This window comes from Astatotilapia calliptera, chromosome 16 (assembly GCF_964374335.1).
Source record: "Astatotilapia calliptera chromosome 16, fAstCal68.1, whole genome shotgun sequence".
In the NCBI taxonomy this organism is placed as follows: domain Eukaryota; kingdom Metazoa; phylum Chordata; class Actinopteri; order Cichliformes; family Cichlidae; genus Astatotilapia; species Astatotilapia calliptera.
This window is the reverse complement of record NC_137437.1, coordinates 18,115,029-18,140,130: the sequence shown is the minus strand read 5'-3', so window position 1 is coordinate 18,140,130 and position 25,102 is coordinate 18,115,029. Positions and strand designations below refer to the sequence as shown.

At 41.1% G+C, this 25,102-nt stretch overlaps 1 protein-coding gene and 1 long non-coding RNA gene across 2 annotated transcripts; both read left to right on the top strand.

Moving 5' to 3' along the window:
* Positions 1–1,735, top strand: LOC113008321 (uncharacterized). The gene is made up of 2 exons (XR_013902395.1): positions 1–365; positions 885–1,735. It is a non-coding gene; the product is annotated as an uncharacterized LOC113008321 (long non-coding RNA).
* Positions 1,736–3,852: 2,117 nt separating this feature from the next.
* On the top strand, positions 3,853–24,785 carry LOC113008135 (vang-like protein 1). The gene is made up of 9 exons (XM_026145314.2): positions 3,853–4,010; positions 9,526–9,775; positions 10,798–10,969; positions 17,187–17,615; positions 17,998–18,173; positions 19,462–19,595; positions 22,229–22,379; positions 23,029–23,263; positions 24,076–24,785. Exons 2-9 carry the CDS (start codon positions 9,705–9,707, stop codon positions 24,334–24,336), a joined length of 1,629 nt encoding a protein of 542 aa, XP_026001099.1. The 5' UTR covers positions 3,853–4,010; positions 9,526–9,704; the 3' UTR covers positions 24,337–24,785.
* The last annotated feature ends 317 nt before the right edge of the window (positions 24,786–25,102 follow it).

The following is a 25,102-nucleotide window of genomic DNA, read 5'->3' as shown; positions in this document are numbered from 1 at the left end:
GATTAATAAAAGCGAAAGAAGACAGCGTCATCCGTCTTGCTTGTCGTCTCTGAGCTCCGTGTAGTAAGACGAGAGTGTCTAATCCTGCGCACAGACAGGCGAGGAAGCATAGGGGAGGTGGGGGGTGAAGAAGACCAAAAAATGCTGCTGCTGAATGGAGCCATACAATAGTGACAGTGTGGTGGAAGGGAAAGACGAGGTGGGCTGATTTTTACTCCACTTCAAGTCCAGTTTTCAGCTATTTTTCTCCACTCGGGTAAATCAAGAGTCAGAGACCATGAAGGCTGCTGGCAAGATAACTTTACCTGCAGCTTAAATATTTGATATTGCTGAATGAGATGAAACCTTCTCCTCGAATGCACAAGGTAAGTTCAGCCTTGTTTTTTGTTTCCACGGTCGTTACTCCAAGGTCTTCTGCGCGTTTTTCGTTTTTTTCTTTTGTTTTTTTGTTTGGTTCGTCGAAATCTGCAAGAAAGTTGAAACATTACCAGATAAAAACACAAACAATCCGATGTTCCTCTTGCACACTCTTCTACATATAGATATTATCTTCAGGAAATATATCATAAATGTGTGCTATTCTTATTATACCAGTTGTTTTTTGCAAAACAAACAAGGGCTGCTTCGCTTTGTTTTCTTGTCTTGATGTTTCAGTACCTCGGACAGCGTCGCTATAGTGGTAATACTACAGATTCTCCACTGAAGGGCAGCAGGAGTCTCTCATATCCCTGCATTTGTTCCTAATTGCCATTTAATGAGGAAAAGCCAGAAGAAAATAAAATGTTTTCATATTTGCATCCATGATTTGTGCATGTTTTATAGAATTACAGTATTGCCTCAGTTTCATTTGCCTAGTAGTATGTTTTTTATTCTATTTTTAACAGAGGTTTTGATATGATGCTCAGCGGTGATCATCAGGAGTCTGATCTCCCCTGGGGACACACGGACACCCTTCTGGACTCCCTCGGTGCGCAGTGTGGGTCCATGCCGGTCGGAACCCACGATGGAGAGGCCAAAGTGCGTTCCAAGGAGGAGAAGAGGCGCAAGAGGCGCGCCACAGCCAAATATCGATCTGCGCATGCCACCAGGGAACGGGTCCGTGTTGTAGCCTTCAATGTGGCCTTTGCAGAACTAAGGAAACTGCTCCCAACGCTCCCGCCAGACAAAAAGTTGTCCAAGATTGAAATCTTGCGACTCGCGATTTGTTACATCTCATATCTCGACCACGTGCTGGACATTTAGGACAAGTGTGGCAGTGCGTATCCAGCCACTAAAGAACAAGGGATATGGGGAATCCCTGGTCTGTATCCTAATGGAATACCACGCTGACATTATTATTGCATGATGATGTTTCATTATGAGGATGAGCTGCAGCACTGGAGACTTAACATCCGTAGAAGCACCCGAAGAATGGAAAATATTTTGGGACCTTCTCTATATCACATATTGCATTTTGTTTATTAATCACTAACTTATGGAAACATTATCATGCTTGGGGTTGGTTCTTATTCCACCAAGTATTAAAGAAACTTATATAATATAATATGTAACTGTAAAACACTCGTGTGCTCTGTGTTCCTTCTTCTAATGGCAGCTGGAATTTCATTTCAAATCAAATTTGCTTAAAATAAACAGTAAAAAGGCTCATCTTGTTTTTTCAAATTCATCTTGTAATATTTTTGAATCCGGAAGAGTTCAGAAACAATAAAGTTTCACCAAAATGCTGAGAAATAAATGTGAGTTTATATTTTCTTTTAGAGGGTTGTTTGTTGTGTTTGTAAAGAAGTTGACACCTCTGTCTTAGTCATGGGTAAACGAACACACAGGTCTAATTTCTGGGCATTCAAAAACAGATTTCCGAACATTTCAAGGTTCTGACATTCTGCCCAAATACCGGATGACATCAGGATGTAGCTTTCAGCTCACTCGCCCCTGTGGTTTTCCTCTCCATTAGTCTGAGGCTGCCTGCGCTCCTCCTGTCGTCCATTTATGCGAATCTGTAATGTGGCCCATGGGGCTCGAGGTATTGTTCATGTCCACTCCAGCAGCAAGAGCGAGAGTCCTTTGTGCATGCAGCACATTACACGCACTGGTCTACACACTGAACACAATGCTTCTGAGAATACAGGGAACACGGGGATCAGCTTAATGTCAGATTTCGGGGCAAATAGGGCAAAGAAGCATAAAGCTTGTGTGTGTTTAGAGATGTTGGTTAAATGGTGAAACAAGGGCTTATTGATCACACACATAATTTTGATACAATATATTTAATGTAATTATAAGTTTAATGCAATTCTTCCTGCACATGTATTCGAATTTGAGTTTGTAAATTTCAGAATTCATTCCAGTTTATTTTTCCTTGAAAGGAGCAACGTCGCCCTCTGCTGGCGTTGTAGAGAACTACATATACGGTAAGCGGTTTCTTCGTGGTGTGATGTCAGTTTTTAAAATATGGTTATCGAGCAGGCCCAAATAAATCTTTTGTTATCATATTATATAGATCATATTTGACATCATAGATGTCATACGGGTTTTGAGTATCTTGAGCTATTGAGAAATGTTTGTTTAATAAGATATCTCAAGAGGTTCTGCAGCATCTGGAGATTCCTCAATAGCATATGCTTTAATTACCGTGTAATCCATGCAGAAAAAGTCTCGCCATAAGGGAAATTCAGCCTGTCGAAGATGTGATGCATTTAAAAACCCAAGAGAGAAACAACTAAATGTATCTCCTGTCAACTGCTGTGTTCAAGGTCAGGAGTTAAGTAAAAACTAGCACCATTGTATTTTATTGATTACTGCTATTGTTGTGCAGGGGATCAAGAAAATCTCACTTTTTTTTCAGATTGCAAAGTTGGTTCTTTTAATAACAGTGAAAAGTGGCACGTTCCCTTCTACATTTAGTCTCTGTCACTTACCTGTGATGGAATTTCCTCTGGCAATTTATCCACTACAGAGCCCACAGACAGTTTCTGTCTGCAGAGATCAGAGGTGAGGCGCCAGGGCCCTGGAAGTGTCAGCTATGACACCAGAACCTCGAACTATTATAGAAATTGCATCCCTGGTATGACACTAATGAGATGGCACAATCAGGTGCAGGTGTTAAGCCCCTATTAACCCTACCTTTAAGCCTTCTTTCTTCTATAATTAATATCATGTGTTAAGCTGATGTGTTGCAAAAGCAAGTCCATACAAGTTAATTAAAGATAAGGACAAAGTATGAGATGAATTAACAAAGGTCTCACCATGATCATAGTTAAACAGATCCAACCCTTATCTTCAGAGTAATGGCCATCCTTACGGGTTGCTCATCATAGGTAAAATAACTGAAATGGTTCTGGGTGGATATTTCTGGATATTTCTTTAATTCTGTTATGCTATTAAAGACACCCTTAACAGACAGAAAATGTAGTCCTATTCTTAGTAATCTGTCAGTTTCCCCATCAAAATCTTCAGTCTTCAATTTACAACGTTTTCACAGAGACGTGTAGTATAAAAAAGTGCATACACTATACTATATACTGTGTTCAGTTGCACAGCGAAACATGACTGGCTTCAAACGCATCTATCAATAATGACAAAATAATAATAATTGCTATTTTAGTCTACAGGTTAGATATAGGATCGTTTGGGCGGGGCTTAATCTTTTCATTTTCTAATTAGAGAAGTTCCACGTGAGCTTCTTCGTGAAAAAATGTCAAGTTAAGTAGCAAATCACATTTAGACATCAGTTACACTCACTGACGGCCCTGACCCTTCTACAGTAGTCGTAAAGGACGACCTCTTGCGGGCCAGAGCGGAAAATACTCATTGTAACGCGCTGTAAAAGCGTGCTGTACACCCATGCTGCCTCCCTTTCTGGTCCTGCGAACCACAATGGCCAGGATCCTGTGAGCTGCCTCTCCGTGCAGACGCGCCTCACAGCAGCAGGAACAGCTGCAGCTCCTCGGCGGCAGATTCGCTGACACCGACACGCAGGTGAAGGAATATGAAACGCTTCTGAGATAAAGGTAGGTAAACGAATCCACGGATGTTCATCACACCGGGTATTGGCTGCCCTTGCCAAAAAAAAAATCCTGAGATACACCAGCACGCAGGAATCACTGATGAAGTTCAATGCTGCCGTCGTGGGAAAATGGTTTCCTTTTCGCCAGACAGATGCAGCCACATAACCCGAATTTATCTGGAGCTCATGACTTTCCTTTTTCTATTACATTAGTATCGCTTTTTATGTAAGCATATTATTTGAGCCGATCATCCAGATTGCATGGTTTATTTGAAGTGATTTAGTCTTGTGTGGTTAATGGGGTTCAGGGCGAGACTGAAAGGAGATCTGCTGTAACAGAAGCTGCAGCTGTGTAATAGAGAAGTGGCTCCCCTTGTTCTGTGCGACCTAGTAGCCTTTATATTAAAAGCGGGGTTGGAGATGTCTCCATCAGCAGCAGCAGCTGTCTGGAGAGCACACAGCTGGATGAGGTGTTAACTGTGACTGGAGCAGTTTCACGTGTCTTCTCTCTCTGTCGGTCAGAGTCATGATGCTGCAGTGAAGCCGTGTAGCACCTACAGTTATTTATTATTGAGCAGTGTTGATGGGTCCTGTGCAGAGAGCTTGAGGACACTGCCAGCCTGGGAACCCTCCCTGAATAGATGAGTCAACCCATGGAAGCTATCAGTTCTTCCCATGCATGATCAAAAGTGATGTTGGCAAGGCTTTGGCCTTTGTTCTCCTTTAAATGTGCCCGACAGGGCAGTGTGTCAGAAGTGCAACGAGAACTGGAGCTACCTTTAGGCTAAAGAGAGGTAATGGAGGAGCATGGGGTAGTGCGCAATATATTACAGTATAGTTTACAGTTGTGCATTTGGAGACATAAAGGCCCTGCACTACATAAAGGTATCTCTTCAACAGCCCTCTCAGCCCGCACTACCCTCCTCTTCCTCCCTCTCTTCTTCTACTGTACTTCTCTTTAATTCCACATGAGCGGATCAGAGGGGACTAAAGTTTGCATTCCAGAGAACTGTGTCAGGTCTTAACTTTCTCCTTTTACAATGGGCAGCAGGGTGGGAGTAGCTATATCCAGTCACTGAAAGGTCACAGGTTTGCTTCTGCAAATACTTGTGGAAAAATACACAGGAACACACTCCTGATCACGTCAGATATCCTGGCAGTGAGGGGCACAAAATAAGAAGAAAAAAAAGGGGGTGTTTCTAAGGGAGTGTCATGACTTGCATATTTGACTCAGTTTTATGTGATTTTAGCCCAGTGGTAATGTAATATGTTAATGAGCAGCAGTTCCTCTGGGTTATCTGTAGTCCACGAACGGATTTAAGATATTAACCACTATATATTACACAGGCTCACACTCTGTCACCCTTTGTTTGATTTCAGAGAGGTTTCACACAGCCTAGTGGACTGTTATTCCTGTGCATGTGTGGACTTGTTGTTTCTGCTGCCATTTTAAAAGAATGCATTTTAAAACAGTAATATAATATACACCTTGGTTGTTTCAGGTCCTAAAATGTGGCTTTTGGCTTGTTTTTATTTGGCAGTAAATGAAATGTTTTTGGCATTTGCTCTCAATTCTGGCAAACCAGTGATCTGATATAACAGTGAATCAATAATGAAATGGGTTTAGCTTATACTAAGCTAAGATGAGGCTCTAATATACCTACTGTGTGTTAGGTATTGATCCATAAGTGAGCCAACATTGATATCGACCCATATGTCTTCATACAAGTAAATTAGATGACATTTACCCATGCCGGTGGCCAATATTTATCTGTAGTGTCACATTAATTTCGCAAAGATCTCGTGATGAATATCTGAAACACCTTAAAACATATGATTACCTTCCAAAAAACATATTTACATTGGCATTTAAATGTGCTTAAACTGCGGTTTTGAACATCTGTATTGACATCCATCCAGAAATCTACTATCCACTGTATATTTGAACAGTAGATGGGAGTTTTGTAGTTTGTTTGCCTTGAAGCTGCAAAACAGCTGATACAAGAAATTCATCAGATTACCAGCTGCTGTATCTGGAAGATTATGGCATAATGCTACCGGGGCAGGGTGCACAACAAGGAAGGAAGGCATGAAAGCTAATAGGTGTGAGGAGGGCACAGATGCCATGGTAACCAGGCCTCAGCATGTGCCCTGGTTGAGCTATGAGACTCATCTGTGCCATTTCATTTGCCAGCACTGCATTGGATACCTTAATGGAATCTCAATGCCACACCCCTCCTTCTCAGCTCAGTTTAGAGGGCAAATTACTATACAGTCAAAATCTCACGTTATACTTATAAGCTGAATCAGCAGTGGGAAAAATGCTACAGTGCATTTTACTTATCATACGTTGCAGCTTTTCCTCAACGAGCCCCATGCTTATTTGTTGCAAGACTAAAGTGTGCTTATGCCTTGTCTTTATAATAGGAGTAAAAAATTACTCAATAGGAGCATAAGAGCGGGTGTGCGTGCACCCCTGAGCCTGACCATTTGTAATTACAGTAGCTCCCACTGTGCATCAGCCTCGTTCCACTAAACAAACACCCTAACGAATGTTTGCTTTACATTAGTGTCAGTTTCTGCCTTGGTGAATCTCTTCTCGGTGCAGCCAACCAGAACGGTCTGCAGTGATGCAACTGTGTTTCACTGCAGAGTCAATTTTCCGCACAGGCTCCCTCTCGGAGGAGTACTGCATTTTTGGGACAGTCTCGGAGGAAGCTCAGACAAGCGCACGTCTCTAATGCGCGTTGTTATCCCCGCATGTTTCATTCATAGTTATCGTTGGCTTGTAACTGATAGTTTTTCTTACCCCGTGGCTGCGATTTTCCACATGGCCTGGTTCACTGTGCCTCTTCATGCTCGTCCTGTGGATGAGTGGCTTCTCAGTGGGATCCCTGTGCCCCACATACCACTGCCACACGCCCAGAGATCAGCACTCAGGGGGTTAATGGATTTTATTCAAATCACCAGGCGGGATTCGGTTAACCACACGAGTGACGGGTGTGATGGAAGGCTATTGTTTCCTCTTTATGCCCTCTCACTGTGCCTCACCCCAACATCACTCTCACATACGCACTTAAGTGCATCCACAAATTTAGGCCCAGCAGGGCAGATTGATTACTGCTGTTAGATGGAGCCTCCTGCCTCCAGTGTTGCCAAGGTAACACCGGACGCTCCGGATGTGGGTTGAAGATGAGACATATGACAATCCTGTTAAAAGTCAGGCTTGTGTTTAAAATTTGATACTGCACCACTGACTTTGATTCTGTGAGTAGCATGTTACAGTGTGTTCAAGTGCATTATTTATTGACGTTCTCTGTAAGTGCTGCTCTGCCTTGTTCAACATTATGTTCCCTCAGCATTCATCAGCCTCCACTGATGGAGTCACGCTCTGAGAAATTGCACTTTTTTGTCACTGGGGCATCATTTTGCATCAGGTTGGTTCATCCCAACTTAAACTGACACTTCATCCCAAAATCAAATTTACATAATAATCCTCTGGGCTGTGGTGTCATCAAGATTTATGGGAGCTGTGGATAAAATGTCCACTTGTTCTTGAATGAATTGAAACTGAGTAGCACTTGTTAAGCACTATCTCTTTCCAACTGCTCAAAATAATCCTAAAACTTTGCCACGAGTAGTTTTATGTAAGACAGACATTTCCACGGTTGATGTCTAAAGTAATAAAAGACACTACAGTCTTGCACTAGTTTCAACTGTTTCCTTATTCACAGGGGGTTAGCACAGCAGGTAGCTCCACATGTTTGCTTTGGCAGAGTTTTTGCACTGGATGCACTTCCCCACGCAGCCCCAAAAGGGTTCTCCCAGAATCAAACTAGGGATTTTTTTTATGTATTTAGGCAAACATGTAACCCACTACACTATGGAGCCAGTCTACAGCCCAAAGAACAACAATATAGATTGTATTTATCTGACAAAAGTAATTCTTTAGGTTGCAATATTAATCTTACAGACTTTATATGTACTGTATAACATTTTTAATGGAATAGGCAGCTGAGGGAAATAAAAACCATTTAAACCCTCTTAATGGAAATCTGCTGCACAGCAGTGTCTTCTCTTAACCCTTCAGAATACGATCTCTGGAGCATTCACATCCTAATATGCTGAATGGGCTGTTTTGGTGTTAGTATGCATCATTTGCTGTAGAGATAACAAATGGCCTGTAAGTGATGGGAAGAATAGTCTCAGCTGGTAAATTGAGATGGTGATGGGGAAGTTGACTGGCAGGTGGTTGTCAGGACAACAGCTGGGAGACAGACAGGGTTGAGATTGAGGTCTAAATGAATGCTTGGTGAGAGATCGTCATGCATACATCACACATTTGTTTCACAGGAAGTGAGTCTGGCAGATTCAGCTCCTGTTAATAATGACAGGATGGAGAGAGTTCTCTTTTCCAAATCACTGGCTATCAAATAAAATGCAGTTATTATGAGATCAATTATAGTACAGATTAGAACTAAATGATCTACCTGAATGTGCTCTTTTTATGTGAATATGCAGGTTTTCTCTATATTGTACGTCTAAACTGTACGTTGACAAAGGGAATGTTTTATTTTAAAATACTTGGGTTTTGGGGGTTTTTAGCCTCTTCTATTACTGAAGGGTTTTTTTTTTTAAGAATGTAACTGAAAGAAAACCTAATCCTAATGAGTGTTAAGAGCTCATACAAGTGGGCATTTTTAACATTAACATGGGACATTAATTATTTTCTGTTTTGTTACCTGCACCTCTTAATGTATGTCTGTGCCATTCCATATTTTTTTATACAACCTTAATGTTTTTGTTTCTCCTGAGATGCATAATTATGTTTTTTGGGGGGTGGTTTACAAGCGAGACCAAGCCAAAAAGGCAGTATTTAGGCACAAGCTATAAAAACACGCATCCAAACAGAAATAAAATAAGACTTGTAAAAAGACAGAAAGACTGTGTAAAAGCTTCTTCATGAAACATGTTTTATATGTGGCATTCGAATGGCTGGATTTAAGTCAGAGTTTCCAAATAAAGTGCGTCTTGTAAATAATTCCAAGCAGAGGGTACAGAATGCACTTTTTCCAAGTTCAGGGCAAACTTATAACGACTGCAGAGGAAAGGTTTTTGGTTTGGGGTTTTGTTTTTTGTTTTTTTGCATGTTTGCTTGTCTTTGAGACACATTAGAGAGATAGGAAAATATTGGGGGAGATAGTAGGGCGTGGCATGCTGTAAAAATTGAACCGGGACCGCTGCTGTTAAGAGGATGTTGTAACACATGTAGTGTGTGTGCTGAATATCAAGTTAGATTGGAATAAATATCCCAGGTTAATACATTAATCATAGATAATCTGAAGTATATACCCACAACACAGCAGAGCACAATGGCTAATATATTAATCTGTCTGCTTTGTAAATGTGTCGAATGATGAGAATCAGAGATGCAGAAGCTTTTCTTGCACATATCTAATGCTCTGTTTGTTTGATGTCTTGGTGCATCCTTCATACTGTGCTATTTATCTGTCCCTCAGGTCAATGTGGTCACTGAAGCCGCAATCAAAGATAGTTGTCATTCGTCGTGGATTTTTGAAGCCTGTCTCTATAGCAACCCATTTGTCCTCCTGAGCGCTGCTGCCAAGTTACCCTCTCTGCCACACGGCAAGTCTCTCCTCATCCCCCTGTCCAATCACCGTCTCTGAACTGCGTCGGTATGGACACGGAGTCGACCCACTCTGGCTACTCCTATCACTCCAGTCGCTCCGGGAGATCAAACCGGCATGGGTATGTTTCCTGTCTGTCGTCAGCCTTTCCATCTGACTGTCTACTTCTCTGCTGTATCTGTCTAACCGGCACTCCTATGACAGGAATTTGTTTCTTCCAGCTCACATGCTGTATCCCACTCCCTGGCTACTGGAATGCCTTCAGTGAACATTTTGTAGCTTTGTTTGTCTTCCGTTTGAGTGGGCCACATGTTGGTTGTGAAATAATGAGGCGAGAAACTGCAGAGAGAGAACAAGCGAGAGATTGAGACAGACAGAGCTTGTGGATTAGGGTCGTCACAGCTGAGCGGTTCTAACCTATTTCAGTGATTGAGTCTGTGTGCTCTGCAAACGAGAGAATCATTTGTTTATCTCCCCCTGATGCCTATAATTGTCTGCTGGAGTATTAATGCACTTCACTGTTTACGAGCTTTCATTAATGAGAAACCGTCAAATTATTTTCTTGATTTTTGATTAATAAAGAATTAACAAGTTATTTTATAAAATGTCAGGAGCTGATAAAAAACGCTGCTCACAAGGTCCAGAAGCCAAAGATTGTCCAATAAGGAGTCCAAACCTCACAAATATTAAGAACAATTATTAAGTAAGAAGCACATTTTCACATTTTAGAAACTAGAATTTTTGTCTTCTTGGACTCACCTTAAACAAATAATCATCAAGAATAAACTATAAAACATTTTGGCTCATTATTTTTATTGATATAAATTAATGAGCTTATTGTCTCAGCTCTTATTTTGTGTGTATATTGATGATATGGTACTTATCCCAAGCTGAATCATTTTAATGAATGGAAAATAGGGACCTGAAATGGTTGTTTAATTTACATTTCTGTTAAAGAAATTATATAGACATGTATAGTGATCATTATTTTAATTTTAATTAGTATTCATTTCCATTTTAATTAGTAAAGAATAATCATTGAATAACGATATGTTAGGCTCCAGTTTCAGTCTTATATATCGGTACATTTTTCCTGTTGTATTCTCCCAGTCGTCACCATGTGTGCTTGTTCTCACTTTCCAGAGATCGAAGCCGTGAGCGACACAAAGCCAGCAGCAGTAAAGACAGCAGCCGCTCGGAGAGATCTGTGGTCATCAATCCCCCCGACACCCCTTCCCAAGACTCCCCAGTTCATAACGGAGAACCGCTGCCTGGAGAGCCCACACCTGCAGCAGAACAAGGAGATGAGGCGCAGGTATTGGAGTAACTCTAAACTGAAAACTGACAGCAACAGTGAAACTGTGAAAGATGCACATTGTTTTGTAGGAAAGCACACTAAAACTGCAGCTAGTATCAGTTTCCTTCAGAAAAAGCAAGACCCAGTAATCCATGCATGAACTTTGCGTCCCGACCTTATAAACTCGCCCTCGCACAGCTGGCTGACCGACACATGATAGGCTAACAATGGCGACAAGGGATCAGATAGGTCAGAGGATTAGCATCTCTCTTATAGGCCTGGCTGGATTTGTACAGACAGTGTTTCGTTACTGTGTCTGTGTGTGTGAGTGTGTGTGTGTGCCTACATACTGACTGTAATGCCTAATGGCTTTGAAATCAAGGCATAGTATAGCATCAAAAAGCTGATTTTGCTGCTACAAGCAAAATAGGTTTGTGTAGACACAAAATGATGCGATATGAGGCTTAAAATGCAGGGCAGATATTTAACTAAGGCTTCAAGGATTAAAGATTCATTAGAGTATAATACTGTGTGGATATTTAGGAGTTATTTCTTTCTTGCAGAGATTATTGGCTATTTTGGGAACATCTACTAGCCATTTTGTAGTGCTGTTCTAATTCTGAACTGTCCTCCACCACACAGAGTGCTTTAAAATCATCACAATGTACACTAGATCCATGCACTGAGACCATCATGCATTGCGGTCCCTCTGCTGCTACAACAGGAGTATTCAAACGATGAGTTAATGCGATTTTTTTCCATGCTGACAGTGCCTGGTGAGCGTAATACGCCTCAGGCATCTAAACCTTATGCGTCCTCCTGTCTCTGAGCAGCAGGATTTCAAAAAAATGACTATTAAAACATCTTCTGAAACTGCGTTTCAGACTGTATATTAGCAATATGGATATGTGAAATATTGCCCCAAAGCTATAACCAGATGTGGCTAATGCTGCTTTTAAAAGAATATATTAGTTTAATCCCTACATTGTGTTATTTACAATTAATATCACAAAATTTTAGGTTTCCCCATCCTGGCATTTTTTTAAGTGGCAGAAAAAAGCTTCCATATAGATGTGCATGGATTATAGATTTGTGTGTTTTATGTTAAAGTGAGTGAGAGATCTCAGTTACAGCTTCTACATATCTGTAAACAGCAATGTTATGTGGTACTGATTGGGATAATTAGGAATATCCCTAAACAGCATAAACAGCATTATATCCAACTGGTTTCTGAAATATATCAACAGCTTTCACCAAACAAGCACAATATGAACAAGACATAAATGAGGAGACTGATACCTGCCTCCTGTCTGCATGTAGATAGCAATTGGTTGGCTTGGCTTAGCAGAAAACAAGAGTGCTTTTATTAGCCAAGTGATAGCCTGGAGTGTGACCTCCTGTGGTCTTATCATCACTGTGAGATTGCAACTCCTTGTTTTACATTTAAGCTTTTCTAGAAGCTTCACATAGGAGAAAAATGTAAATATATATAAATATGTCTTTATGCTAAGCTAACTGCCACCTGAATAAAATTATTTTCCAAAATATTAGGGTTCCTTTAAATGCAGAGAATCGCACAAACTGTACTGAAAGATAAATAGAGCTTAAAGTAGAAGCAGAAATGAAGAAAATGAGAGAGATAAAGAAAGCACCTTCTTCCCTGAAGACGAGTTAAAGATATTGCTAGCCTGGGGCTGCCTTTACAGTGTCTTTGACCCACTTGAAATACATAGTAACCCAAAATGAGTGCATTTTTCATTGGCTTATTGTGCAACTTGCATGCTTAAAATAGCTGCAGAAAAGCATTGTATCAGTAGTGAAAGCTACCTTGACAAAATATACTTTCCTAATATTAGCAACATTTAATGTGACTGGAAAATAAACGTGCGTTCAACCTGACTTTCTGACCATGTTGGAGAAGTCTGACCTATTTTGCTATCTCTGCTCAGCATCCCCTTTTGGCTGGAAAGGCACATTCCACACTGGCATGTGATTGTCAGCTCCTAGCCTGCATCCATTGTTAGCAGTGTAAGGTAATCTGCCATTGTACTGCAGTACCCCTGCAGACGGTTGTGTCCGCACACCATACACCAGTGGCAGCACCAGCATTACCGCAAACACCGTCAACCACGGTGCACTCCAACCCATGCTTTTTAGAGCAGCTTTGTCAGATGGTGGAGCCGCATATTAACACTAACTAGTCTCCAGTGCAGAGGAAACATTCTCACAGACTGGGATTAGCATTAGCATCCGGCCAAACGCCACTTGGAGGAAAGCTGATATGAATAATCCTCCATGTTTACACGCATGCCTGTGACATAAGGATACGGTCTTGGAGCACAGTTTGTGTGTGTGTGTGTGTGTGTGTGTGTGTGTGTGCGTGTGTGTGTGTGTGTGTGTGTGTGTGTGTGTGTGTAAGAGTGAGTCACTGAGAATCTGTTACTGAGACTGGCCATGCTGCTTTGTTAGACACTGTGACTCTGTGCCAAGAGGGAGCAGTTTCAATTTCCTCACAGTGTTAGCTGTAGCAACACCATAGCGTATGGTAGTCTTGCTTTATAAACTTGTTTGTTTGCCCTTTTTCTAAAATACTCACCTACTCACAGCTACTACACCAGCAATGCATGTAATGTGAGGTAAAAACACAAAAGCTCCTTCTCCTAAAAGGAATGCAGTAAATTTAAGGAAACCTGGCAGGCGTTTGAAGCTTTTTTGTGTGTGTCTCACAAAGCCTATTTTAACCTTCACCCAAGCTAGTGCTGCTCAGCGATTAGGCTTTGTAGCTGGCAGACTGTTTTCTGTGTTGTGTGGCATAATCCATATTCACCCTCTGCCAGATAAAAAAGACTAAAACACTGCCAAGGGAGCAGGCGGCAGTCATGCCCTTCCACTCTTGCTTTTATAACCTTCCTTGTGTCAGTCTCTCCTGGTTTCTTTCTCTTTCTGATCTGATTAGTTAGCATTAATCTTCTGCATGAATCCACTGAGACTTAATGATAGGTATTAGCAGTATATTAGCTCACTCAATAATGCTCAGTTTTCTCCCTCTAAATGACACATTAGCCTTAAAGCATTTGCAGTAGGATCCTTGGGATGAATGAAATGCTTCAGTCATGCATTTCGCATATAGAATATAAAATGTATATGCTTAAGTGGTTAGTGCACTAAGACACACTTGGCCAACACATTTTAATCTCTTACCCACAACTGCACTTCAATGTCTAAATAAGTGGAAAATAAAACAGTAAATCTCTACAAATAAAAACAAAGCTGTGCCTCTTAGCCAACATCTGGTGAAGAGGAGGTGCCCAGACAGTCTGGTCTCTGTTTGTGATCTGTTTCCTCCTGTTCTCTGTGATCACAAAGGGTTCAAAGAAATTGTTTGGCATTTTGGGAAATAAGCTTTTCTTTTCTTGTTTTTGCAGAGAGCTGCATGAGAAGATCAGTCAAGCACCCAGTGTTGAAAAAGTACTGCACAAACCTCTTTTATGCTTACTTTTCCTTATTTGTTCTTTTCCTTTCAAAATGTTAACACAAGTTACTCTATATATTGCTTTTGATTGTAAATATTAAAGGTAGAGGCTGTTCACCAGAACACAAAACATGCATACAGCACAAGTATGAAAAATGACAAATTCTGAGCTAAGTCTTAATCCCATAAGCCCGTGATTAGCCACCCTTGATTCCATTAAAATTGTCATCTTTTGTACAACCGAGCATTTCTCAAGTGTGCCAGAAGAGGTTTATTTTGAAACTTTCAGAATTATGACTGAAAGACTAACATTCTTGGGTTTATAAGAAAAACACCAGATTAGTGAGATTAGAGAACAACAATGAGAGAAAATTGGACACTAGCTAAGTGACTACTCAGCATCTGTGTTCAAACAGGAAGATGTTGTTTCTGTGTTCCTAATTGTTCATTTGTCACAGTGGAACGCGGAATGACATTGATTGTTCACAGATGCAGGTTGGTGAGTGGGGGGTTGGCTTGAGAAAGAAACTAAGGGGGAAAAAAGAAGACGTGTGGGCTGAATACAAATGAGATCTGGCACTAAATGAAGCTGATGTTACACCTACGGTGCACAGCTGACCTCTTGTTTCTCACATTAGTCTGGCAAACACACACTCAGGACGCCAGCCCAACCTCTCCTCTCTCTGCTCATAACCTGCTGCCATCCCTCTGCGGCATTGCCCCCCTCTTCTCTGATCATGCTCATTCATCTTCTGGCTCCCGTTGGCATCCTCCTCCACCTCCTCCTCCTCCTCCAGCAAGGCTAAGCTAATTGGCTGTGAGCTGTGCTGGAGAAGCAAAATTCATATTTATATTACAATTTGTAAAATATGCAAAGTAAGTCAGATTTCCAGCGGGGTTCACTTAGGCTTCTTTTAACTTTAATAGACTGGAAAGGATCTTGCATATAGTTGGAATCACAAGCTCTAGACAGGTGAAGAGTATATGACAACGAGCTGTGCTGCTAACAGCAGCTCCATGAGGCTCATGTGGCTTCAGTGTGGATCTAAGCACTGTTTTATGGTGCTTAGGTGGATGTGTGCGCACACGTGTGTGAAGCCAGGGTGGCTTATCTGTTCAGCCTGTCAATTTTCCAGCCGTCATCCCTCTCGCTGCAGCTGCTGCTCCTTTGATTGGTTGTCGGGAGGTACAATGCAGTGACACTCTGGAGCACAATGAATGGCTAATTACATGAATTAATGGCAGGCAAACAAAAATAAATGTCTCTTTAGAGTAGACTTGTCACTAATTTATTCTCTTTGTGTCTCTTTGTCGGAAATATTTATGCTCAAAATGACCACGGTAGTTAAGAAGAAGAAAAAAACAGACTAATTTGTGATGATGGGCATGGAAAGCTTTGGCTTATGCTGTGTGTGTGTGCTTTTGCTTGCATGCACATCCTGTCATCCTTTATTACTTCAAACAGAATTTAAAAGGCTTGCCATTATATTGACTTGCTCAAAAAGAAAAAATATTAAGGATGTGCTGCATTCATGGTGCATAGGCTCTGTGGGGCCTTTGTGGGCCAAGAAAGGAGTCAGTGAGAAAATGGAAGCACTGTCTGTCTGATTCACATTCATCATTTGACTCTGCTTTGTCAACTTATGTTATTTTATGGGCCCAGGTTTTGACATATTAGTCTCATACATTTGTTTGGTGTCCAAAGCATTAAACAAAATCCATTTTAAAGATCTACTCAGTGGATAAACAGTGAACCAAATGATTGTGTGAATCTTATGAAATAGTAAACCCACATATACCCAAATCTGTTTTCCCCCTTTGGCCCTCCACAGCATTTTTAGTGTCTTTCAGCTCATTTCTGCTCTATCAATGGAAGGATCCATCAAACATTTTGATGTTGGATGATATGCAATATTTTGTTGTTTGAACAAATATTGAAGACACCCCATTATTATGGTTGAAAAAAAAGAGTGAATGTGGTGGCAGTGTCTGCTTGATGTCCTTTGTGTACATTAGTTGTGGACATGAGAGTGATGCATCCTTTTATCACTGACAAAACAAACAAGAACATTAGTTGTACTAGTCTGTGTACCTGATGTCTCAGCTAACTGTCAATCAAAAGTTGGTGTAATAACAAACAAAGACGCGTGCGCTTACAATATTATAAATATTTCTTAGGTCAGTAAAAGAGGGACTGACAGTCTGACAGTTTCACAATGTTGCTGTTTTACTAGTGTTTGCTGGGATGTTGTTTATGAAGCTGATGAACCCAGTGTATCTACCTAGCACCACAAACAAATCAATTCATACAGCTTGGACATATTTTTGGGGAGTTTTGCTTCTGTACCACCACACTGGATTTTAAGTCAAATCATCAAGATGTGTTCAAAGTGCAGACTTTTAGTTGTAAATTTAGGGGTTTAACAAAAGTATTGTTTAGTAGTTTTAGCCATTGTTATGCATATATACATCATTTTTACTTTTGAACCTCTGACAGTGGTGGACTATGAGTGAAAATGGCTGTAACTCTTTTTGTTAAACCCCTTAAATTAAAAAAGAAGGCCTGAAATTTATCATATCTTTAATTAAAATTCCAGTTTTGGTGTATAGAGGCAAACTTCCCAAGACTTTCGCAGTCTTTTAATAAATGACCTGAAATAGGTAAATACTTTAATTGACAGCATACACAATACAGCAGACCCAAATGTACATCTGTGGCATGAAACCCAGATTTCCTTCATGTATTCCTTTACATCCTTTCAGGATGATAACTGGGGAGAAACCACCACCGCTGTCACAGGAACGTCAGAGCTCAGTGTTTCCCAGGAGGAGGTGGTAGGCCTGGGGAAAGGAATACAAGACCGGACCCAAGGCTTTCGTCGTTACCTTCCCTTGGCTGTGGGCTCATGCGTGGGGCTGCTGGTGCTCGCCACGCCCTTGGTGTTCCTGCTTCTACCAGCAGTAATGTGGCCCGACAGACTGCAGGTCTGTGGTGCAGCCTGCGAGGGGCTCTTCCTCTCCATTTCCTTCAAGCTCCTCATCCTCCTGGTAGCTGTTTGGGCCTTGTTTCTGCGACCCAACCGGGCCTGCCTGCCAAGAGTGTGTGTGTATCGTGCCTTCCTCATCACACTCACACTCCTGCTCACTATGTCTTATTGGCTCTTCTATGGGGTCCGGATCCTTGATGCTCAGGTGGGTTTGAGATGTATTTCATTTATTTATGTATTTATTTATGTATTTTCTTAATTTTGCACATTAAGCAGTGAACTTTTTTTTCATCAGTCAATCTTTTTAGATCATTTAACAAATAGTTAACATGAAAATACACAATTTTTTTCCGAGTTTATTTCCTTTATTGCTTTAATGGTGTTAAATGGCTCTTAGATAAAGGTTGATTGATTCGGTTTTTGGGACATATTGTTTTTGTTTTTTATGGTATGTTGTTTGCATGTAGCCGAGTATTAGTTCAATCTAATTCATTTAGTCTTAAATAAAGCTGTAATTTGTTTTGTTTTTTAAGCTTTTATCTAATGAGAATGAAAGTTTCATTAAGCCCATGGTGTGGTCCAAGCAGGATGAGGATTACCACGGCATCGTCCAGTTTGCTGTGTCCCTCGTGGACTCCCAGCTGTTTGTTCACTACCTGGCAGTCGTACTTCTGGAACTCCGCCAACTCCAGCCCTGCTACAGCGTGTGTGTCATCCGCTCCACAGATGGAGAGACTCGTCACTACAACATAGGACAGCTCAGGTGAGCACGCTGCAGTTGCACCATATTAGCTTTGTGTGTCTTTCCTAAAGCAAACACAAGGCTGACCGACATAGATAAGTTTCACACTTTCGCATGCGGATATAACCTTTCTGTACTGTGCACAGTAAGTACACAACGGTGCTCAGCCACACTCTCCTTGTTGATGTATTTGTGTAATTGGAAGCTTATGGCCACAGGGAAGACAGGCACAGGCAGTAATTGAGTTACTCTACGGTGACCTCGGCTAGTGTGCTATTCTAGGAGTTCGGAAAGGAGAGATGAGAAAAAGCGACTCGTCATATGACTGTCTTTGTTTCTTCTTTGGACAAGTTTATTACTATGACAAGACTAGGAGACATTACTATTTATGCTTGTGTAATGAGGCTAACAGTTTAATGGGTTAATAATGGGCGTTCTTCCAATTCCTAATTTGTGGAATGGTAAACAAGAGGTTAGGACCTGCGGAGGAGAAAGAAAAGGATTCATACTGCATTAACTGTTTCCAGTAGTTTATATGGCTTACTTGGTTGTGGTGGCTTACATGGTGACACTGTAAATGGCTTCATGTCAGGTCAGTTGAGTCTTCATTGGTTGAAGAGGACAAATATGAAAATTGAATTGTCGATGACTCAGTTCTCAGCAGCTCACGTGGTACAGTGCTGCAGCTTGTATAAGGGCTGAGTCCCTCTTAACTCTTTACCCCCCACTTGGATGCCTACTAGCAGTAAGCCTTTTTTTCTCTTTGCTGAACTGAGTGAACTGAGAGCTACTGAAACCTGTTCTGACAGTCGTCGAACCACGTCTTTTTTTACATATATTGAGGTGTCTTTAACTTTACAAGAGAGGTCGCTAAATGTCTTTATGGGGGGAAAGAATTAAAATCTTTCTCTGTCAAATAAAGTCAAAATAAAATCTTTAAAATAAGAAGCCAGGGATGAGGGATTATAAAGTAGTGAGCTCACCAGACCTCAGTAGCCTGCTCATCTTTTGTCAGATGCTTGCACTGAGGCATAAAACAACAGATTCTCCCACTGAACTGTCGGCGATTGAGGTGCATCGTTGGTAATGTAGATGCAAAAGTTTGGCCATTAAGAGGATTTTATTAAATAAAATAGATCACATCTGTGCTAATGTTTGTTCTCAAATTGTTTAATTGAATTTCTAAATGACGGCATTATCTTGTAATTCAATCACTGTTTAGTGGGCTGTTCGTTCACCAGATTCAGGGGGATTTTATACTGTCTTGTACTGTTTTTAAGTTTTCTCTTTTCTCTCTTGCCTCACACAGCATTCAAAGGGCCGCTCTGTCCATTTTGGAGTATTACTACAGAGATTTTCCACTCCATAACCCGGCCCTTCTCTCTGCTTCTAAACACCGAGCTGCCAAACACCTGGCTGGGTTAAAGGTCTACAATGTAGACGGTTAGTTGCCTCATATGTCCCAATTATTTTTTTTTTTCCTGTACTACACTTCTCAAATAAATTAATGAAACACTCTGGAAATACATCAGATCTCAATGGGGGGGGGGGGGGAACTATACTGACATGGACTGGGTAATGTGTTAGGAAATAAAAGATAACACATCGTTTGATGAAAATGAAAATGATCAACCTACAGAAGGCTGAATTCTATGTCACCCCAGAATAAAAGTTTCAAAGAAAAGCATGCTGCAGGCTAGTCCTTTTGCCAAAATGACATTGCAGAATGGAACTCAGTAGTTTGTTTGTCCCCTGCATGCCTGATAACACTGGGGCATGTTCCTAATGAGAGGAAAGAGATGATGTCCTGGGCATTTCCTCCCAGATCTGGACCATAGCATCACTGAGCTCTTGGACAGTGAGGTGCAACCTGGTGATGTTTGATGGACTGAAATATGATGTCACAGAGGTGCTCTATTGTGTCCTTTAGGTCAGGGTAGCATGGGGGCCAGTCAACGGTATAAATTTCTTCATTGTCCCGGAAACGCCCTCATACTCTTGGCACATGGGGCTTGACATTGTAGTGCTCCAGGAGGAATCCAGCAACCACTGCACCAGCACAGGGTTTGACAGTGGGTCCGAGGATTTCACTGGTAGCAGTCATGGCCCATTGCCTAGCCTGTAAGATACGTTTTTTATGTTGGAGAGCTTATTGAACCATCAAATAATAATTACATTTTAATTTCCATATATGAATTTTCATTTGTGTCATATTTGCGACATCTGGCTGTTTTTTAAAATTGCTTAAAAATATATTGGGTTTTTCACGTAGAAACATCGGGTCCTCAGGATACCCTTCTGAAGTCTGTTTCTGATTGGTCAGACACATTGTTTGGACATTTTCACACCATACCCTGCTGGAGATCATTTTGCAGCTCTGGCAGTGTTCATCCTGTTCCTTCTTAAAAAGAGGAGAAGAAATTAACAACAGGTGCACCTGTTATTAATTTCATTAACACCAAAGCAGCTCAAACTGATTAACAACCCGCCCTGCTAATCAACTAGACTTGATGCTACACTCACATAAAAAGTGTTCCTTTAATTTATTTGTGCACCGCATGTAATATTTCTGCTGATGTCCCTTAGTTTATACCGTTACTTTCCCTTGTTTTAACTGTCTTCTCCTCGTTCTGCTTTCTGTGATACTCTGGTTTCAATGAGCAGCTTTGAAAAACAAACTGAGAACATACCGTTTTGACAGTAAATACAGATAAAAGCCCTCACCATCACAGGGAGACACTAATTTCACGCTTCAGTCGTGAAGCGTCACTCTGAAGCGTCCCTCTCTGACATAATGCATATATTGAATTTGCAGGGGAAAAAAGCACTCTTCTAAATGCTACAATTTTCTTGATATATTACTTTCTTGCACACATCCTGTAATGCCACATATCACACTCTTTCCTGGAGTTAAAAGGGTCTTCCACTCAACACCTATTAATCTCCCACTGGCTGCGCAGCGCTGGATTTGTTGATGTATAAAGCAGGGAAGCAATGTTGGATACCGTGTCCTCACAGTGCTTTTCATCCACCCCACCCCCTCTCCTATCAAAGTGCAATGGAAGGGTCTCTAGGCGGCCGTGGAATTCCAAGCCTTAAATAATTCATCAGTGTAACGCTCATTTCTCAAATACTCCCACATCTCTCCTTCCTCCTGCTCACACTGTCTCCAGCTCGTTCTTTCCCCTTTCTTTTCCGTCGTCAACTCCCACACATCTCCCTCACGCTATACCAGTCAGTCACTCTTCTCATTGTACAAACAGTACAAATATGTAGGGCAGGATGTATAAGGATGTTTACTCTTATTTTCATTGGAAAGTGTCTACAGTTCTTCTTCTGCAAATGATCTGACTGCATTTGCTCCACAGTACTCGCACTGGGAGGATTTTTCATCCATATTTCATCACTAAATTCAGTTTCTCTTTCTCACCTGCATGCACAAGCGTAAACATACGCCCATGCAGATCAGATTAATAATTTATATCCTTGTCTGACCTGCAGCATTTACCATCTATAACCACCCCCAGATTTAGTGATCTTCATGAATATGGACCAGATCTTACTCCGCCTCAGTGACACCACAGGATCTCTAATATACTGCTATATAAGCCCCATTAGTTTTATGGGTTTGCCACACAAACCAGTAAATTCACACATGGTCTTTGATGTGTAAAATAATGAATATTTAATCCAGACCCCCAATAAAAAGGTTTCTGCATCACAGAGTGTGTGTAGAAATGTGGATGCTTCCAGTGGAAATTGCCTCTTTTCTCAGTGCTAAAATTAAGAATGTTTTGTGATTCAGACTGGCGACACTACCCAGATAACTATCAAACCTTTCTCACAGTTAAGTGGAGGATAAAATGGGAATAATACTGGCTGGGAAGGTTGATTTACAGCTGTTTTACACCACTAATAATAAGATCTGAATTTGTCCTTCAATATGAGTTTTCCCTCAATCATTCAGATTGAGATACTGTCCATTAATCACTGGTGGGGGACTGGCCCGTTAAAGACTGCCCTCCCAGGTCAGGCTGATTTAACCAATTTACTACTGTCCTTTCTTTCTGATACAGCCCCAGGGAATGCAGCAGGGGCTCAGCCAAGTAATGGAAATCAGTCACGGGCTATGGTTACAGCTGCCGGCAAACGTAAAGACAGCGCCCACAATGAGCTGTACTACGAGGAAGCCGACTATGAAAGAAGAGTCCGTAAACGTAGAGCCAGGTGAGTCATGGGAGCAAAGTGTCACACTGTTACAGTGGCTTAATAATTCTGCATTAAATCTGTACCACAGTTATTCTGTAACTTACGCTGTAGCCACATATCCACATCCCTAGAAATGCAACCACAGCACATGTTAATGCCAGCCCATTACAAACTTTAATGGCCCGTTTACCTCTATGTGTTTCTGGCTACTTCTTCTTGGGAAGAAAATAAATCAACTTGAAGAGAAAAACCCTACCGCCAACTCCTGTTTTGGAAGCGACAGAGGCACAACAGGACTGTTATAAATCTAGTGTTAGCCACTTGCACATGGTTTGTCGTAGGTTCCACATAGATTCTGCACAGAAGTAGAAATCAAACTTGGGAAGCTGCACATACTGGGATGGCTGGTGCATGCACATGTGTAGTTAAAAAAAAACTGTCAAGAGGACTAGGCTTGTGAGAAAGCACTTAGCTATGCACGTTATTATGTAAACTTGATGACTAAAAAACTGCATGGAAAGTCCTCCACAGTACGTTTAAATACCTTTACTTTAACAGATATATACGTCTGCAGTTTCGTTTAATCTGTCTTAACATTAGGGTGCTGCTCAATGATCAGTAAAAACAACTGTATATAGCCAAATACAATGTGGTATTTCTCTGTCAGGCTGGTAGTTGCTGTTGAGGAGGCCTTCACACATGTCCGCCGCATGAAGAAAGAAGATGAGCGTGCAACACCGTCTGACATCATGGATGTGCGAGAGGCAGCTCTGGCTATATTTCCTTCTATGGCTCGGGCCCTGCAGAAGTACCTCCGCACCACCAGGAGGCAACACTGCCACAGCATGGAGAGCATCCAGAAGCATCTTGCTTTCTGCCTGGTCAATAACATGAGTCCTAAGGTCAGATTTGTTGTCAATAGCTTTGCACTAAGGCGGTGTTTACCAAGAGGTGTAACTTATGACAAAAGGATAGCAGAAAGAGTGAAAGGGAAGGTTTACAAGATGTTAATGAGATCTGCTGTGATGAATGAGGTGGAGATGGTGGCACTAACAAACAGGAGTTGGAGCTAGAGGCAAGAGATCAAGAGGTTTGAAGACAAAAACTTGTGCAGAGGAGGGATAGTGGATACTGGACAGAGATGATGTTGAAGATTGAGCTATCATGAGGAAAACAGGAAGTTCACAGAGAAGATTTATGGATGTATTGAAGGAGGAAATGCAGAGGAGAATGCAAAGGATGGGGTGATATGGGTATGGGTGATATGAGGTGGAAGAAAGGCTGTAATGACATTTATTTTTATGTCTAACAAGCTGTGACTCAAACTGAGTAAATAACAGCAGCTATCAGACAGAAAGTAAATGGAAGCATTACTTAATCGTGTCACATCAGTGAAAAGAGGTTTTATTAGTTTTGTATGCATTCTTTGCTAAATCCCCCTTGTGCGTCCATTTAATTTCAGTTTTATTGATTAATTCATTTATTATCATATGATGAAACTAAAAGAGGGGCAAGCTGTCATTCAAGAAGGGCCATGAGGTCAACTTTTATTGGTTCACTGACATTAGAAATGGTTTCATCGGTCAGGAGATTAATAAATTGAGTTAATCTTGCCATATAGATGTTATCCCAAGTTTTGTCTTTACACATCAATTTTGTTTTGTTTTTCATTGTGGGTACTTTGATATAATCAGCTGCTTCTCTGTGTGCGTAGGCCTTCCTTGAGGCTTATCTCATGCCTGGTCCAACCCTGCAGTACGGCCCCGAGCGCTGGATGGCTGATCAGTGGACCTTAGTGAGCGAAGCGTCTGTGACCAGCGGCATTAAACAGGGGACAGAGTTCCTTCTGAAGTGTCTCGACTTTAGCTTAGCCATCACCATCAAGAGCATCCCTTATATCCGACTGACCGAAGAGTACGTCGATCCCAAGTCGCACAAGTTTTTACTGTTGCTCCAATCAGAAACTTCAGTTTAACAGTGGCAGAGTGGACGAGCGCTGCTGCTCTGGACTTGCAGAACTGTTGCAGTTATCCAACTGAATTTTTTCAAGAAATATCTTTTTGTACTGTTTTTTGTACCTATGTTTATGTAGTTTTCTCACATATAGAGTATTTATGTCTTTGTCTTTGTCCCAGGAGTCTTGAAAGATGATAAAAGACACAAAATGAGGAGAAATGCACTGAAATGTCCTCTGTCGTGACATTTGCAGAACACAGTTCAGTTATGTCTCTATGCACTACAGATGACCCTCACAAACGTTTAGCTTCCTTTACGTGCATGTGCCGGTGCGTGCCTGCATAGGAGCGTTTGAGATTTTAAGAATGCAAATGTGTGCGTTAGTGTGGTTTTTATCGTAGTGTACACTGGGGTCTGTCTCTCTCCAAGACATTTAATATAAACTGAACCTCTCTTTTTTCAGTCTAAGCAGTTATTATTTAATTGTCTTGTATTGGAAATGTATGTACAGTATTTATACGTGAATAATACTTTATCCCTACAGACTTTTTATACCAAAATCATGTATCACTTGAATGATTTTTTTTATCATTTCAAACATTTTTTTTTACCCTGTCTGTCTGCGCTGTACTTGTTACGATAATTGGACTGTAGATAGACGTGTTTGTAGTTGTCAGATCATTCAAAGAAGTCTCATGTACTAAAAAAAGCAGAGGAAGAAGACTGAAAAATCATAAATAAATTGATTTGTTAAACATAGTAATTAATATTAAAAAAACATTAAA

Coding starts and splice junctions, on each gene's coding strand:
- LOC113008135 (XM_026145314.2), top strand. CDS start 9,705: ATGGACACGGAGTCGACCCACTCTGGCTACTCCTATCACTCCAGTCGC. Junction 18,174..19,461: donor TACAACATAGGACAGCTCAG/GTGAGCACGCTG, acceptor TGCCTCACACAG/CATTCAAAGGGCCGCTCTGT. Junction 23,264..24,075: donor TCAATAACATGAGTCCTAAG/GTCAGATTTGTT, acceptor CTGTGTGCGTAG/GCCTTCCTTGAGGCTTATCT.